At 36.6% G+C, this 16,598-nt stretch overlaps 1 protein-coding gene across 8 annotated transcripts in view; it reads left to right on the top strand.

Moving 5' to 3' along the window:
- The window catches only part of LOC137020586 (regulating synaptic membrane exocytosis protein 1-like), a 78,816-nt gene that overhangs the window by 29,666 nt on the left and 32,552 nt on the right, over positions 1-16,598 (top strand). For all 8 annotated transcript variants that reach the window (XM_067386330.1, XM_067386335.1, XM_067386334.1 and 5 more), the window contains 2 exons: positions 9,289-9,590; positions 12,854-13,677. In XM_067386330.1, coding sequence (XP_067242431.1) covers positions 9,289-9,590; positions 12,854-13,677 — 1,126 coding nt within the window. The remainder of the gene's footprint in view (positions 1-9,288; positions 9,591-12,853; positions 13,678-16,598) is intronic.

Below are 16,598 nucleotides of genomic sequence, written 5' to 3'. Positions count from 1 at the left end.
TTCTTACATATTTTCATTAAATGTTACATTTTTACCAGTTGAGGTGTGGTTTTGATGCACAAAGTTTGCTTTTATAGTCTATTATAACAAAAAATTTAATTTAAACCCATGAAAATGCAGATCATTTAGTAAATAATAGTGAAAAACCAACAAATGTTGAACGATGTTCACTAACTCTGCAAAGTTTTTCATTTGGATTGGCATTTATTCACTTTATCATGATGTATTTCACTCACTTTTCTTATCATTCCGATTAAATTTCAATGAGTAAAGAACAAATTTATTCTCACGTGCATTATGTATTATGCACGTTATAAATTCTAACAGACAGCATTGAAGCTGCTCAGAAAGTGATGACAGTCAAAACATCCAGTAGTGTTGGATTTCCAGAAAATGTGTATACTTGCTGGACCTGTCGTAAATAATACTGTGTATTGTGCACATCATATTTTGACAGATATAGATGTCATTGTGATATTCAAATGATGTAGATTTGAAGACAGATGGAACGTTAGGTAATAATTATTAATTTCTTAGCCAGCAAGTATTCAGTGAAGTGATTGAAGCCCATGAGTCTGTTACAGTATTAGTTCTGTAAAATTTTTAGTTCTAAGATTCTAATCGACAGCCAGCCTAAATTTTTGACGGACGTGATGTGTAAGGGTGATCTATGTTTGATTTTTGGATAATTATGCTGTAGATGTTCAAATGTTTTTTTAATTATAATTTTATTTATATATTTAATTATATAAATAAATTACTTGTTAAAGCTACAATATGTAGTATTTTTCACCGCTAGAGGTTGCCTATTCAAAACAAAGGTGTAGCTTGATGATGGCAAGTTTGAACGCGGAATCAGAGGAAAAGGCCATGACACCGTTGACAGGCCACGCCCGGACACATCCCGTATCCCTGGTTAAAATCGCGATTTTCTCACGATTTACAAATAGTTGAAAACATTTGGGATATTGTAAGTACTCAACTGAACAAAATATATAACACTGGCCAAGTGGTTTTTTGGATATTTTACTGCAAAATTCTTACATATTTTCATTTAATGTTAAATTTTTTACCAGTTGAGGTGTGGTTTTGATGCACAAAGTTTGCTTTTATAGTCTATTATAACAAAAAAATTAATTTAAAACCATGAAAATGCAGATCATAATAGTGAAAAATCATTTTTTTTCCCCATAGTGTACGTATGTATATGTGTGTGTGTTATAGTTTTTTATTAATTTTTATTTCCGTTTTAGTTTTTCTAGTACATCAAGCTAAACCAAATTAAATGAGAAATGTTGTCTTGGCAACTGACAATTTTTTTTTAATAGTTTTAGTTAACTACAATAACCCTGGTGAGAATGACTGTCTTTTTAAAAGGCCTTTTGTCAGACCTCCAGCAGGACTTTATGTAGTGAAAATACGAGACACAGATCCAGCTAGTGGGGATTTGGGTTTGAGGTCTACGGGGACAAGTAATGTGACAATGAAATGCACACATGCACAAATGGCTGGTGGTACCATGGGAGGCGTTGTATTCATAGACCTCATCAATCTGCTTAATTCAGAGAAGATCCGATGTTTGGAGAGGAAGTAGAGCTAAACTTATGACTGCATCGATCTGCAGATGGCTTGTCAAGCGCGAGATGTATGTCTTGGTGACGAAAGAGTGAAAGTTGGTTTTGTAACATCAGCAGGGAGATGAAATAGATTATTTACTCTATTGATCCGGTATTTAACAATCAGAATGGTCTTTGTACGAGGGATGGGTGAAGAAGTGTTTTGCGAGAGGACCGGTGGGTGAGCGTCTCCAGGCGCTGATGTACTGGCTCATTAGATGGAATGGACAGTAATGTCTTTTGTGGCAGTCTTTCATCCTTATCCGGGATTTATAACATGCTGAATTATGGGTCTAGCTCTGCCTGTTGCCGCCCCAATTCATCAAGCTGTCGGAGGTGGAAGCGTGAACTGTGTTCTCCCTTTTCCTCCACTCACAAAACTCAAGCACTCCATTTATTCACCCCGTTTGTGTGGACCTGACACCAACTGATGACCCTGCTTGTCCGCATCTCGCAGATTGATGGAAATGAAATTATATTAACAAGATGGAGGAAGAGGCGGAGTCTGGTGATGAATGACAGGCCTTCAGTTGCTAGTCAAACACAGCCAGTCAGAGTGAGATGAAGGCTCGGTGGGAAATTGTTAAGATTCTCAGTAGTTATTAAGCATTTACATGATCTAAAGCAAATTCAGACCTAAAGTAAAATCTTAAAGTAATCTGTTAAAGTAAATCTTTCCCAACACAGTTCCAAAATTGTTTATTATACAAAAGAAAAACAGTGCTGTTAAATTGATTTTTACATTTCATTTTATCTCTATTAACGACCTTTGATGTTAAAAGGATAGTTCACCCAAAAATGAAAATTATCCCACAATTTACTCACCCTTGAGCCATCCTAGGTGTATATGACTCTTTCAGATGAACACAATCAGAGATATTTAAAAATATCCTTAGTCCTCCAAGGTTTATAATGGTTATGAATGGGGGGCCACGTTTTGAAGTCAAAAATAATGCATCCATCCATAAAAAAAAGTAATCCATACGACTCCAGTGGGTTAATAAAGTCCCTCTGCAGCGAAGCGATGCATTTTTAATATCTTATTATATATATATATATAATATCTTTTTTTGCTCCGTTTTTACCTGGACCCAGTGGTTTGTGGTTTAGACAGAGAAACCATACAAACAAGTGTTGCATCGGATTTTCGACTGAGAGGAATGTATCAGAGCTTTTGAGAGCCTGGAGTTCAGGAGTTTGTTTCAGTGAGCTGTGATGGGCACATTGTGGTACAGCATGGAGAAGAGCCACTGGAGATATTGGTAACACTTTAGAATACTGATCCTTCATTAATGAATAACTACACAGGAACAAATGAGTAATGCATTACTAACACTCTAGTAACTACTATTAACTAACAAGTAACTCTGATGAATGAATTAGTAAGTAGTGCTCAGTTGAAGGTGGTAGTTCACTATTAGCTAATCAGTAACTGCTGTTTTTTTTCATACCTCCCAGAGAACTACTAAGAACTACTATGTACATGTTTGTAATTAATGTGAATAATGAATAATGTATAATTAATTCTAAAGTAAAGGCCTTGGTAACCCACTAGTAATGACTGAAGTATTACCAAATACTTAAGAAGGAATTACTAATTATTTGGATCAGTATTCTAAAGTGAAAAGCATGATAACTCTCTAGTAACTACTGAAGTCACTGTAAACTTTTGAGGTTTTTGTAAAGTATTGGATAGTAATAACTCAAGAATTACTATATAACTCTAAAGTAACTATTTCTTATTTGGATCAGTAAATCTTCTAAAAAAAATCTTCTAAAGTGTAGATCATAGTAACCTACTAGTAATTGCTTAATCCTTCTAAAGGAACTACTTATTATTTGGATCAGTATTCTAAAGTGAAGAACATGGTAACCCACTAATAACTCAAGTGCTACCAATATATATCATAAGGAATTACTGTACAAAAACATACAAAAACCTCAAAAGTTTACAAAGACTTCAGTAGTTACTATCATGTTATCATGTTTTTTCACTTTAGAATACTGATCCAAATAATTAGTAATTCCTTCTTAAGTATTTAGTAATACTTCAGTCATTACTAGTGGGTTACCAAGGCCTTTACTTTAGAATTAATTATACATTATGCATCGTTCATGTTAATTATGAACCAGTATATAGTAGTTCTTAGTAGTTCTCTGCAATCTCTGGGAGGAATGAAAAAAACAGTAGTTACTGATTAGTTAATAGTGAACTACCACCTTCAACTGAGCACTGTTACTTACTAATTCATTAATCAGAGTTTATTGTTAGTTAATAGTAGTTACTAGAGTGTTAATAAGGCATTACTCATTTGTTCCTGTGTAGTTATTCATTAATTAAGTATCAGTATTCTAAAGTGTTACCGAGATATTCATATGTCGATGATCAATCGATTAGTCAATTTCAGCATAAGCGTGTTTGGTAATCTCCTTTTAACAAGAGATTCTGGATTCATTCACAACAAACATCTTTTGCATGCACATTCAAGTATGGTTCATGCATGTGTAAACATGTATACTTCCACAAGAGCTGAGACTGACACTAATTTTTCTTGCATCACAAAAGCATGGACAGAGTTCGGTTTTACGCAAAAAAAAAAAAAAAAACACTGTCTATTACATTCTCTTCATCTTGCATTGAAAGGGTGGAGAGGGACGAGTGCTTTAGTGTAATCCAGGACACGCTTGTATTGGATAACACATGCCCACACATACATGCAGATAGGAGAAGTTCATTTTTTTGTGGACAATCCACTAAAGAAAATGAAGAATGTCTCTGATAATTTTTGTAAAGTCTTCAATCTCAAACAGATTCATTAAAAGAAGTTATTCCACCACCTGCGTGACATTGTTAAAGGGTTAGTTCACCCAAAAATGAGAATTCTGTCATTTATTACTCACCCTCATGTTGTTCCACACCCGTAAGACCTTCGTTCATCTTCAGAACACAAATTAAGATATTTTTGATGAAATCTAAATGGAATCTGACTCTTCCATAGACAGCAATTTAACCACCACTTTCAAGGTCTAGAAAGGTTCTAAAGACATCGTTAAAATAGTCGACGTGACTGCAGTGTTTCAACCTTAATGTTATGAAGCGATGAGAATACTTTTTGTGCTCAAAAACAAAACAAAAATACCAACTTTATTCAACAATGTCTTATCGCCGGCTCAGTATTGGTCGGCTCGTGCAACGCTGAAAAAAAAATCTGTCTATACTGCATAATGAATCTCTTATTTACATAGTATTTATACTTTGTGAATGAATTACAAGCATGCAGAGCTCACGCTGAACAAACTATGGCGTATTGAGCAGATTCTGACTAACTTAAACACCTCTGATTGGCCATTGCATTCACACTCTCTTCAGACTTGTCTGTGATTGGCTATAATTCTCAATGCAACAAAAACACATAAATAGAAACCTTTGATGCTTACAAATACAGATGGGAGCGTTTGAAAGCAGCGCCTATCAGCGGGTAAATCATTGACTCAATACTACAGGTACTGCAGACTGGTACTGTTACGTTTTTAAAATTTAAATATCGACTTGGTACCGAAATACAGGTACTTTTGATAACCCTATAGTCTTTAATCTCAAAAGAACCAGAAAAATATATTCCTTGTGACCCATTTAATATCTAACTTCAATTTTAAAGGGTCACCCCTCCTAGGGATTGAACCTACCAACATATTGCTTGCAGCACAGATCCTGAATCATCTTTTGGCTGTCACAACTGTCTTGTGCTTTTACAGTTCTTGCAAGGAAAATTTCTTGGGAGAACTCAGTTTGTTGTAATATTGTAAAGCTGTGCGTTATTAATCCAGTATTACACTTTTACTGTCTGTATACACAAACAAATCATCTGAAACCAGTTTGTCTTGATTAAAATGGCTTCCTCCTCCTGTCTTGGTGTCTATAGCGATCTGTGATCTGAGAGCAAGTGTCTCTCTCTCACACTCTGTACAGTGTTGTGGGTTGTTGGAGGAGAGGCGGCTGGTATTTGAGTGTTGTAATCCGTGTGGGGAGGGTCGGGGTCTGTGCCTGACAGCTGGGGATTCTGCTGCTGATTTACTTTAGATTAGTTTGGAGCTCAGCCAGCACTGTTCAATCACAGCATAATGCTTTTTCATTGTAAGAGTGCTGCCCCTCTTGCCCCTCTCTGCCCTGTACACACCATGCCATCTCTTTATCGACACCCCTCTCACCATGCCTACATAATGTCATGTGTGTGCGTTTTTTGTTTGTTTGTTTTCAAATTAAAATTGTGTATAATTAGCCAGGTGTAGAGTAGAGTCAGAAATTAACAGGGGCTCCAGGTCAAAATTGCTAAAAAGAGAGACAATAATTCCCCTTATGGTGCAAATGTGGGGTAAAAATGCCCTGCTGCAAATTCCTTGGTTTTCTGTCTATAACTAATGTTTGATTCATAATCCTGATTTTTAAAAAAAAAATTATTTAGTGATTCTGCAGACTGTACTTGCGTTCTCAGATATTTATATTTGCTGTTTTAGAGGCAGCATTGACATTGTTAGGTAAAACTATTATAAAACAGTTTTCTGTAATTAAAATAAAGCTGAAATAAAATATGAATATTAGATGAAAAATTTAAACTTTATAAACTTAAACTTTAAGTATGGATGTTGCATTGGCAGCTAACTGAAATAAGTAAGTAACTAAAATGGAAATAAAAATAAATCAAATCTATAGAAATATTTAAAAAAAAAATGTCATAAAATTAACCAAACTTAAACTAAAATGAAAATGAAAGCAGAAAATGTAAAAATAAAAAATAAAAATGAATAAATACTGTAATAGTGTATAAATAATATTAAGTTAACACTGTTTAGAAATATGTTTTTGAATATGTGTTTCAATGGGGAAAAAATAAATTGTTTAGATTTTATACAGTAGGTAACAACTATAATTGTTATTTTACTTAATCAATTGAAGTATGTGGTTTTCATGGGTGATACACTTTTTGTGGGTAGGGGGGAAAACATACTCTTTTGAAGGTAAAATGGACTGGAAAATCACTTCCTGGGGACAAATATTGCCCTTTTTAATGGAAAGGTTAATGTCTGGCACTGATACAGAGTGATGATAGGCCTCGATAAAGATGACTGAGTGTGTGAATCACATGGGATGAGGGTTTTATTCCCCCGGTTATGTCATGTGAAGATGTTGTCTGCTTTTATAAACACTGAAGCTGCCTGTCAGTTCAGTATGATACTATAAAAGAACAATGGTACATTTAATAAGAGTAGAATATTTAATTTTTGCCCATAAAACTGTTACTGTTGTTAATAAAAGTAAAATTTATCTGCATTTCAATTCGCGCTCAGTGCTTTACTGTCAAATTTATAATAAACAAACGTAATATTGTTAGTAACTGCACTTATTAATAGTAATTTTATGATTAAATTAACTTTATGATTAAAAACTACCAAATCAGGTTCTGGCACCACCATCTGAAGAACTTGGTGCTACTGCTCTCAAATGTTGGAGCCCTGTATGGTATTAAAATTTTTAGAAAAATAGTGTTGATTTGTTTAGTTTATGGTTCCAGTGTAGCCAAAACATGTAATTTTTGATTTGGAGTTTAGATTTATTAAATAAGTTAGTTGAGTGACAGAAAGTAAAAGAAGAAAGAAAAAGAAACGGAAACTAGGACAGGAGTTCTGGTAGCAGGTGGCACATTTGAACATTTCGTTTTCCGACTATAACCACAGAGCGTGTTTGTCTGGCAAGGACATCAACAGCAGAAGGCTGCGTGTGTGCGTAAGCTTACGCGTTGTATATGTTTACGTCTGTCTGTGTGTGTGTGTGTGTGTGTGTGTGTTTGCGCTGTGTAAGATCACTTTTTGGCCTTGCATTCGCAGGATCAATGGTAGTCTTCACTGAGTAAAGTTATGCAGTGAGCTGGGGAATTTTTTAACATATCCCCAATGGTGCTGGGCGGCTGCCTGGATAAATATAGACGTGTTGATGCATGTCTCTCTCTCTCCCTCGCTTACTCTCTCGCTCAACCTCCCAAGCTTTTAATCAAAAGCAATCTGGAGGAGGGAAGTGGAAAAAAGGAGAAAAAATTTGGAATGTGCCAAGATCTTTTGTGTTCCTCGCTCCTGATCCTCCTGCTAAAGGAATCAGCAGGCAGGCTTTCTGTGTGTGTGGAGGAGGGTGATGGATAGCGCTGCTAATGTTTGCGTGTAGCGCGGCCCGACCCTCCATGCTTTTCCCCACAGTTCCTGCGAATCTTCCCACAGTGACCACGGTCAATGCCTTTGCTCTGTGGGCATGTGATTACATCCCACGGTGCTCGCAATTTCAAGTTTCAACCTCTTGTTTCAACAGCACCCACCTTCTGTCAGCTAACATTACTACCTTATATTGTTTGTCTTTACATTTATCCCTGCTAGCTTAACAGTTTCCTCTCTGTCTCATTTTTTTCAGTTCACACCTCCTCCTGCCTACATTATCCCTTATAGCGGGCTGCCGTTTTGTCTGTCAGACCTGAGTCACGTATCGCAGGGTTTCAGTGTCTCTGCCAGATTAGCTCTTTTTTAACGCCTCAGCTTTTATTTTTGGTCAATACATGATGGAGAACAGTTTAACTGACAACCTTGGCAACGTACAGACTTTCATCTGTAGCTTTGAAGACCCTGTGTCAGTGAAGACATGTTTTATGTGAACTTGTGGTGCATGTGTACAGTAATTTATATATTAACTTTTTTGTCCTATCTATTAGTTTATTTAAAAAAAAAATAGGTTTCCGTTAGTTAACATTAGTTAACTACATTAGTTAACACAAGCTAAAAATTAAACAGACTTTTAAAGCATTCATTAATCTTAGCTAATGTTCTTTTCAACATTTACTAATACATTATTAACATTAAAAATGGTATCTCTTCATATTATTTAAAGGACCTGAGCTAACATGAATTAACAATGGGAAATTATATTTGTATTAATCATGTTAACAAAGATTAGTAAATACTGTAACAAATTTATTGCTCATTGTCAGTTAATATTAGTTAATGCATTAAATAATGTTATCTACTGGGACCTTATTGTAAAATGTTACCAAAAATGTTTAATGCAGTTTAAAATGCATGTTTATAAATAGTTTTTTAAATAAATGATTTATAATAATAATAATAATAATGATGATGATGATGATGATGATGATAAAATAAATGATAATAGTTATAATTATTAATTATCATTATAATAAATATTATTATTTATGACTTATTCTTTAAAAGGTATATTTTTGGGAAATAATGGTAATATTCAAGGTGTAAGGAAAGCATAATATTACATTTTACACCACATTTTTAGAAACCATATAAGGGCCAACATGATTTTTTTTTAAAGATTTGTCTTTTTCTTTATCATGGACACAACTGATGTCACTGACCCAGAATCATGAACTGCATGAATATGCCATCTTCATTTCGTATGTCTTTTTCTCTCCCTAGTATTATATTTTACACATAAGCAAAGTATGCAATTTTTTCCATGTCAAAACACTTTCTTATATCCCAGATTAAAATAAATAAATAAATTAATAAATAAATAAGCCCTTTGTAGGTTGATTAATTTGTTGCCGACCACCCTCACACAGCAACACTGACATGAGTTTGAAATATGATATTTCTTCTACCCCAGGTAATGTGGGTATGTAACCAGTGCCGAAGGCAACAGGATATACTCACTAAATCAGGAGAATGGTTTCCCAGCCATGGGCCCAAGCCTGGAGAGCTGGGGTCAGCAGTGAGTGAACCAGCCATGTGTGGAGACCCCGTTGGAGAGAAGAAGTTGCGCTCTAGGTCTCAGAACCCTCTTAACTCCTCCGTTTCTACTGCCCATGACACCCAGCAACCTGCCCCAACCGACCCCAGAAAAGGCTCCTCTACAGGGTCAGCTGACACGCTGTCATCGCGCTCACGCAGTGAGCCTCCACAAGATAGGTACATTTCAACCTCTTTTCACAGCAATAGCACACAACAATGTGCCAAACAATTCCTGATGGACATTTTTTCTCATTTGAAAAGCCGTTTCACTTGAATATACATCACAATAAGGGGAAAAAGTTTATTTTATATACAACCAAAATTCCGGAAAAGGACGTTTTTTAAATTTGAATAAAACTAAAAGATTTTCAAATCACATGAGCCAATATTTTATTCACAATAGAACATAAATAACATAACAAATGTTTAAACTGAGAAATTTTACAATTTTATGCACAAAATGAGCTCATTTCAAATTTGATGCCTGCTACAGGTCTCAAAATAGTTGGGACGGGGGCATGTTTAGCATGGTGTTGCATCTCCTCTTGTTTTCAAAATGTCTGGGCATCGAGGTTATGAGTCCCATTCTTGCCTGATATAGGTTTCCAGCTGCTGACGAGTTTGTGGTCGTCTTTGAGGTTTTTTCGTTTAATGATGCGCCAAATGTTCTCTATAGGTGAAAGATCTGGACCGCAGGCAGGCCAATTCAGCACCTGGACTCTTCTACGATGAAGCCATGCTGTTGTAATAGCTGCAGTATGTGGTTTTGCATTGTCCTGCTGAAATACACAAGGCCTTCCCTGAAATAGACATCGTCTGGAGGGGAGCATATGTTGCTCTATAACTTTTGTATACCTTTCAGCATTCATAGTGCCTTCCAAAACATGCAGGCTGCCCATATGATATGCACATATGCACCTCCATACCATCAGAGATGCTGGCTTTTGAACTGAACGCTGATAACAAGCTGGAAGGTCTCCTTCCTCTTTAGCCTGGAGGACATGCCGTCTATGATTTCCAACAAGAATATCAAATTTGGACTTGTCTGACCATAGAACACTTTTCCACTTTGAAACAGTCCATTTTAAATGAGCCTTGGCCCACAGGACACAACGGTGCTTCTGGACCATGTTCACATATGGCTTCCTTTTTGCATGATAGAGCTTTGGTTGGCATCTGCAGATGGCATGACGGATTGTGTTTACCAACAGTGGTTTCTGTCGGTAAACAAGTTCTTCGCCCTTGTCTTTTGATGATGTTATGCACTGTAGATGATGAGATTTGTAAAGCCTTTGCAATATGTTGTTGAGAAACATTGTTTTTAAAGTATTCCACAATATTTTTAGGCACTCTATCACAGATTGGAGAGCCTCTGCCCATCTTTACTTCTGAGAGACTCTGCCTCTCTAAGACATCCCCTTTTATAGTTAATCATGTTACAGACCTGATATCAAATAACTTAATTATTTGCTAGATGTTCTCCCAGCTGAATCTTTTCAAAATTTCTTGCTTTTTCAGCCATTTGTTGCCACCGTGCCAGCTTTTTTGAGACCTGTAGCAGGCATCAAATTTGAAATGAGCTCATTTAGTGGATAAAAGCATAAAATTTCTCCCTATTAACATTTGTTATGTTATCTATGTTCTATTGTGAATAAATTATTGGATCATGTCAATTGAAAGTCTTTTAGTTTTCGTTTTATTTAAATAAAAAAAAAAACGTCCAAATATTTCTGGAATTCGGGTTGTTTATTATATTACAAGATTAACTTCTTCTTTCATGCTGACTTTAATAATTACAAATGGTTGATTTTTTTGCATTTGCAATACATTGTTGTATTTACTGTATTTACTGTATTGTTGTTTTTGCTGTATATTATTTTACTGTCATTATATACAGTTTTTACACATATAAGCTGACTGATTAAAAAGTGTTAAAAGGTATCTACTCTATTTAAATCTGAGTCTTCCATGCTGAAGAAAATAAGTGGAAATGAAGCAGTCAGTTAGGTTAACATTATTTAGAAAATTGGTTTCCACTCTAATCAAAAATTATATGATAAATGTGACCATTTAAATGAAAAAAAATTGTAAGCTTTTGTAGCAAGGGCGCCGCCATCTTGCAGTTCTACAACCTGTGACATCACGGGGTTGGTTGGATCCATTGGATTAATGAAGATTGTTATGGTGTCGATTCTGGTCTTTGATTTTTCTGCTTAGTTGATGTAATTGTTACTAATAGATAAACTCATAAAATCTGTCATTAAGTAGTTGATCAATTGAGGGATCAAGTTCTATTTGCAAAGAAATTCCGGGCTGATAAAAAATATGTAAACAAAAATAATTCAGGGCTTCAATGGTGAAGGAAAAGTTGGACTCACAGTGAGAAATATTTATTTTGAGGTTTGCATCAGCTTTGATCTCTGTATGTTGTGGAATGACAAACCGGTGTTTATAATGGTTGTGGTTTATTTTAATTTCTGACAGTCATTTTGGCAACATATTGTATAGCCAAGTATGGAAATCTTGAGGCAGTGGAGCTTGTGTTTGAATGTGTATCGTGAAGCGAAGCAATAGTGTTCTTAGTACTGAGTTTTTTCCTTTGCTTTAACACTGTAAAACTCATTATTACATCCAGGAGCAATGCAATAATGGCCTCCCTTTTGTCTTCTGATGCCTTGTGGCTTTCCAGTTTCCATCTTTCACTGTCTCTGTTTTTATCTTTCACTATCTGTCCTCCATTGTCTGTCTTTAACTGTCTCTCTATCGCTGTATCTGTTTAACTCAGACAAGACAACCAACCCAGTGACGTCACAGGTTCTAGTACTGCAAGATGGCGGCACCCTTGCCACAAAAGCTATAACAAAAAATCCTTTTTCTTTTAAATGGTTACATTTATCGTGTTTGTTATATAATTTTTGATTAGAATGGAAATCCATTTACTAAATAATGTTAACTTGACTGATTGTTTCATTTCCAAAATAGGTTTTCTTGTCTTGGTTAGTTTCTATTGGCGTATATGTTGGCTGATTTCAGTAGAATTTTGGGCACTTTTTAACTGGTTAGGTTGGAAGGCCAACTGGCTGCCAAACTTAACCAGCTAAACACCAGCTTGACCAGACTGGGACCCCAGTTAGACCAGTTGAAGACCAGCTTGGTAAGGCTTGGAGACTAGATTAAACAAGCTCAGGCCTGCAGAACAGCTTAGGTTGGTCTTTTTATGACAAGCAAGCAGCATCAGGACATTGTACCACTCGTTTGGTTTCTATTTTTGAACCATTGCACTGTTATGCCTTCAACCATGGTGCATTCTCATTAAAACAGCATCTCGTTCTTTTCAGTGTGGACAAACATACTACTTGACACTTATCATATTGTGCCTGCTTAATATAAGGTGTGTGACTGTCTGAATCTCTGTTGCTGTGTGATTATTTGACCTCTAGAAAAAAGCCACCAGCAGCCTCTGATCAGAATGGCAAGCCAGGGCCAAGAGGAGAGAGGCGGCGAGGGCTATCTAAAATCCAGTCCCAGGGTTCCGAAGAGCGAGATTCTGGAGAAAATCGGAGAGAAAGTCGAAGACTGATGAAGACTCGCTCTCAGGAGCACGACAGTCCTGAAACTAGAAGGACTGAGGGAGAGCAGAAACCACCCAGAGAACAGTGCAGGACTGACCCAAATGCTCCACATCATCCGGCCAAACTCCGGCCGGCGGAGCCTGATGGACGAATGCAGCCTAAGGTGAGGGAAGCAGGGGAGATGGTGCAGGACAACAGAGGTGCACGGAGATGGGCAGATGGGCGGCAGACCTCGCTGGAGGGGCAGCAGCAGGCGTACGTGCCAGAGAGGACCGCGGGGGGTACAGGTTTGCAGGGTGCACCGGCTGTGCAGGGTCCTCCCGCTAAAACGAACCACACCCCACAGCCGCCAGCTCCGGGGTTCAGGGTGGGTCCTGCCATGCCCGCAGGCCCCCCTGAACTTAGAGAGCCTCAGGAATGGGACAGGAAGTTGCAGCCGAGCCACCTGGACCCTGGCTCGGCTGCACTACTGCGCAAATCGAAACGACAAAAAGCAGAGAGTATGCTGCGCAACGATTCACTCAGCTCTGACCAATCGGAGTCTCTACGACCGCCCCCGCCCCGTCCATACAAGAGCAAACGGGGCGGCAACAAGAGACAGATATCCGTCAGTAGCTCGGAGGAAGAGGCCGGTTCGACACCGGAGTATACCAGCTGTGAAGATGTGGAGATTGAGAGCGTCAGCGAGAGAGGTGGGTCTGATGGATAACTGCTTTTGTATAATTTTATTAATTTGATCATGTGTTTGCATAAACACAATCCTCCATAATTCAGGAAAGGAAACCAGCATCAACATAAATTATAACATTTGATTTGATTTATGAATTCGGTAGTTTTTGCAATGCGCACAAATGCAAGCAAATGGATTAGCAATGATTATCGAGTGGTTGTATAACTTCTCCTGAATGCTGCAAGGCTCTTTATTTCCTTTGTGTGCTAACAGCAGGGTTTTCAACCATTAGTATCTATGTATATTATTAAGGCAGGAACACACCAAGCCGACGGTCGGCCGTCGGGCAGTTTCTGTTCGTCGGCCGACTAAGTTTTGTCAGTGTGTTCCCCACCGTCGGCTGAAGTTGGTCCTCGTCGGCTTTTTTCCGGCCGATTCAACATGTTGAATCGGTGTCGGAGCTCGTCGGTCCATCGGGCAATCTGATCATTCTGATTGGCTGTTCAGCTACTGCCACCTGCTGGTTCGGAAAGGCATTTCATCTTACGCAGGCGTAGAACGAACGTGCTACTTGGCCGTCAACTGTCGAGCATCGGTTTGGTGTATCAGGCCAACTTTGGACACAGATGCTGCCGACGTGAACCAACCCCACAGTCTGCTTTCGTCGCCACTAGTTCGTCGGCGTCGACTTGTTGTTTTCCTACCTTTATACACAGTACTATTCAAAAGCTTGGGGTTGGTAAGATTTTTAAAATCCCTCAGAATCATTCCAATGTTTGATTTGTTGCTTAAGAAATATTTCTTATTATTATCATTGTTGAAATCAGTTGTGCTGCTTAATAGTTTTCTGGAAACTGTGATTTTTAGAATTGAATAGAAAGTTCAAAAGAGCAGCATTTATTTGAAATGGATATCTTTCTAAATATTGTAATGATTAGAATTGTCTTTACTGTCACTTTGATTGAACAATTTAATTCATGCTTGCTGAATTAAAGTAATAATTTAATGAAATAAAGTATTACTAACCCCGAGCTTTGGAATGGTAGTGTATTAGAAAATATAACCGTTCATTTTTATTTCTTTATTTTATTTCTTTATATCGGGTTCATGTAAACTGTTGAAAACCTTATTTATGTACTAATAAATTGCATATCCAAGTTTCAAAAACAGCATTTTACAGTATATTGACAGTGCATATGTAAAGGTAGAAGCTTATTCGCATGGCACTGTGTTGTTAGTCTGGCAAACTGACTGAACACAGACTTAAAAGGTCAGTGTATTAACACAAGCCAGGGGTGAAATGTAAACATTGTGGGGTGAATAGGAAAGACAGACTATGGAAGAAGGAATGAGAGACTAAAAATAGGAGAACAGGAGATTGAGAGGAGGCTGAGCAGAACATAAGTTTGCTCTTATCAGTGGAACAACATTTCATCAGTTTCAACAACCTCACAAAAACAACAGGTAAGGGAATTGACTCTTTTTCCTTAAGAATAGGTATAGAACAATTCAAGTTGTACTTTTGTTATGTTGAAACTTATGTAAATCTGATGAATTGGTTGTTAAAGGCCAAAGAATGGATTTATAATTTCAACTTTAAAATGTATTTTTCAGTTGTACAAAACAGGGTGATTATTCAATTGTGGGCACTTTTACCAGAGGTTAATTTTTATTAAATTGTCCTTGTCGTTGTCTTCATCATTTGATTTTTGTACTTTTCATTTGCATTTCATCTATTTTCTTCTATAATCTATTTTATCTTTTACACTTGTGCTAGGCCTATAGTAGACTTTCCGTCTTAATATATAAAAATATTAATTGTGTTTAATATAGATCCAATCATCAAGCCACAATTTTGTCTAATTATGCAAAAATTGTGCCAATATTATTTATGTGTGTATTTTGGCTACATAAATGCTAACTATCAAATGATAAAGGTAAAGCAGGTGGCCTATTTAATCCCTATTTTTTTTTTTTTTTCATCGCTGTCATTATCATCACATAATGCTATTAAACACAATACATAATTTGAGATGTGGTGGAAATGACACTGTGTACATGATTTTTAGAACAAAATATTTTTCTGTGATGTATGTTTTTCTACTGTTGGACATTGTTAGACATATTAAATACATCATAAGTGCCTATAGTTGAGGAAACACTAATCATCGCTATTTATTTTTTAGAGTGACATAATTGTTACACAATGCATACTCTATGTTTCAATGTGGAAGTATTTACTTATGAAATATTTATTTGCTAAGTAGGTCATGTGAATGAGAAGTAATGAGAAGTGGAGACACTTCAGTACAAGGCTTAGATAAAAGCCCACACAGGGGACCAATCCAACATACAACAAGCAGTGTATTAAACATTTATACCCTGAGACAGCTACTTAATATTACTGCATGCAGATCTGTGGCAGTTGATTATGATTTATACTGTACATGTTACTTTTGTACGTTGTTCATTGTTTTGTGCTGAAAATGTGTTTAAAAAAAAAAAAAAAATTAACTTTCAGGAGTGAAAGTTCAATTTTGCTGCTTTCCAGAGTTTAACATTTTTATTTAGAGTAACTTTTATAGGACAACCCTGCTCAGAACTGGGTTAGACAGTGAAGAAGCAGCCTTTCTTAAAAAAGTAACCTATGAAGATTCCCTGACATACTTGTAAGTAATCTATCCAGGTCTCAAGGGTTTTTTATTTATTTATTTTGAACCCCTTAACCTTTTTTTTATCAGATACTTCAACTGAAGCTACTTATAAAATGAACAGTTTCAGTTCAAATCTGTTTTTTGTTGTTGTCAGTTTCATCTTTCGCATGGTGAAAATCTCAGTAATATTTCTAAGAAAAGCAATAGCATACCTCTAAATTAACCACATGTGTGGCGGTATCAATCATTAATTTAGTTATGTGCCAAAGTTTAATACTCAATTAAACTT

The sequence above is a fragment of the Chanodichthys erythropterus genome, chromosome 5 (genome assembly GCF_024489055.1).
Source record: "Chanodichthys erythropterus isolate Z2021 chromosome 5, ASM2448905v1, whole genome shotgun sequence".
Lineage (NCBI taxonomy): Eukaryota > Metazoa > Chordata > Actinopteri > Cypriniformes > Xenocyprididae > Chanodichthys > Chanodichthys erythropterus.
Note: the sequence above shows the minus strand (reverse complement) of the source record. Positions and strands in the feature narration are given on the sequence as shown.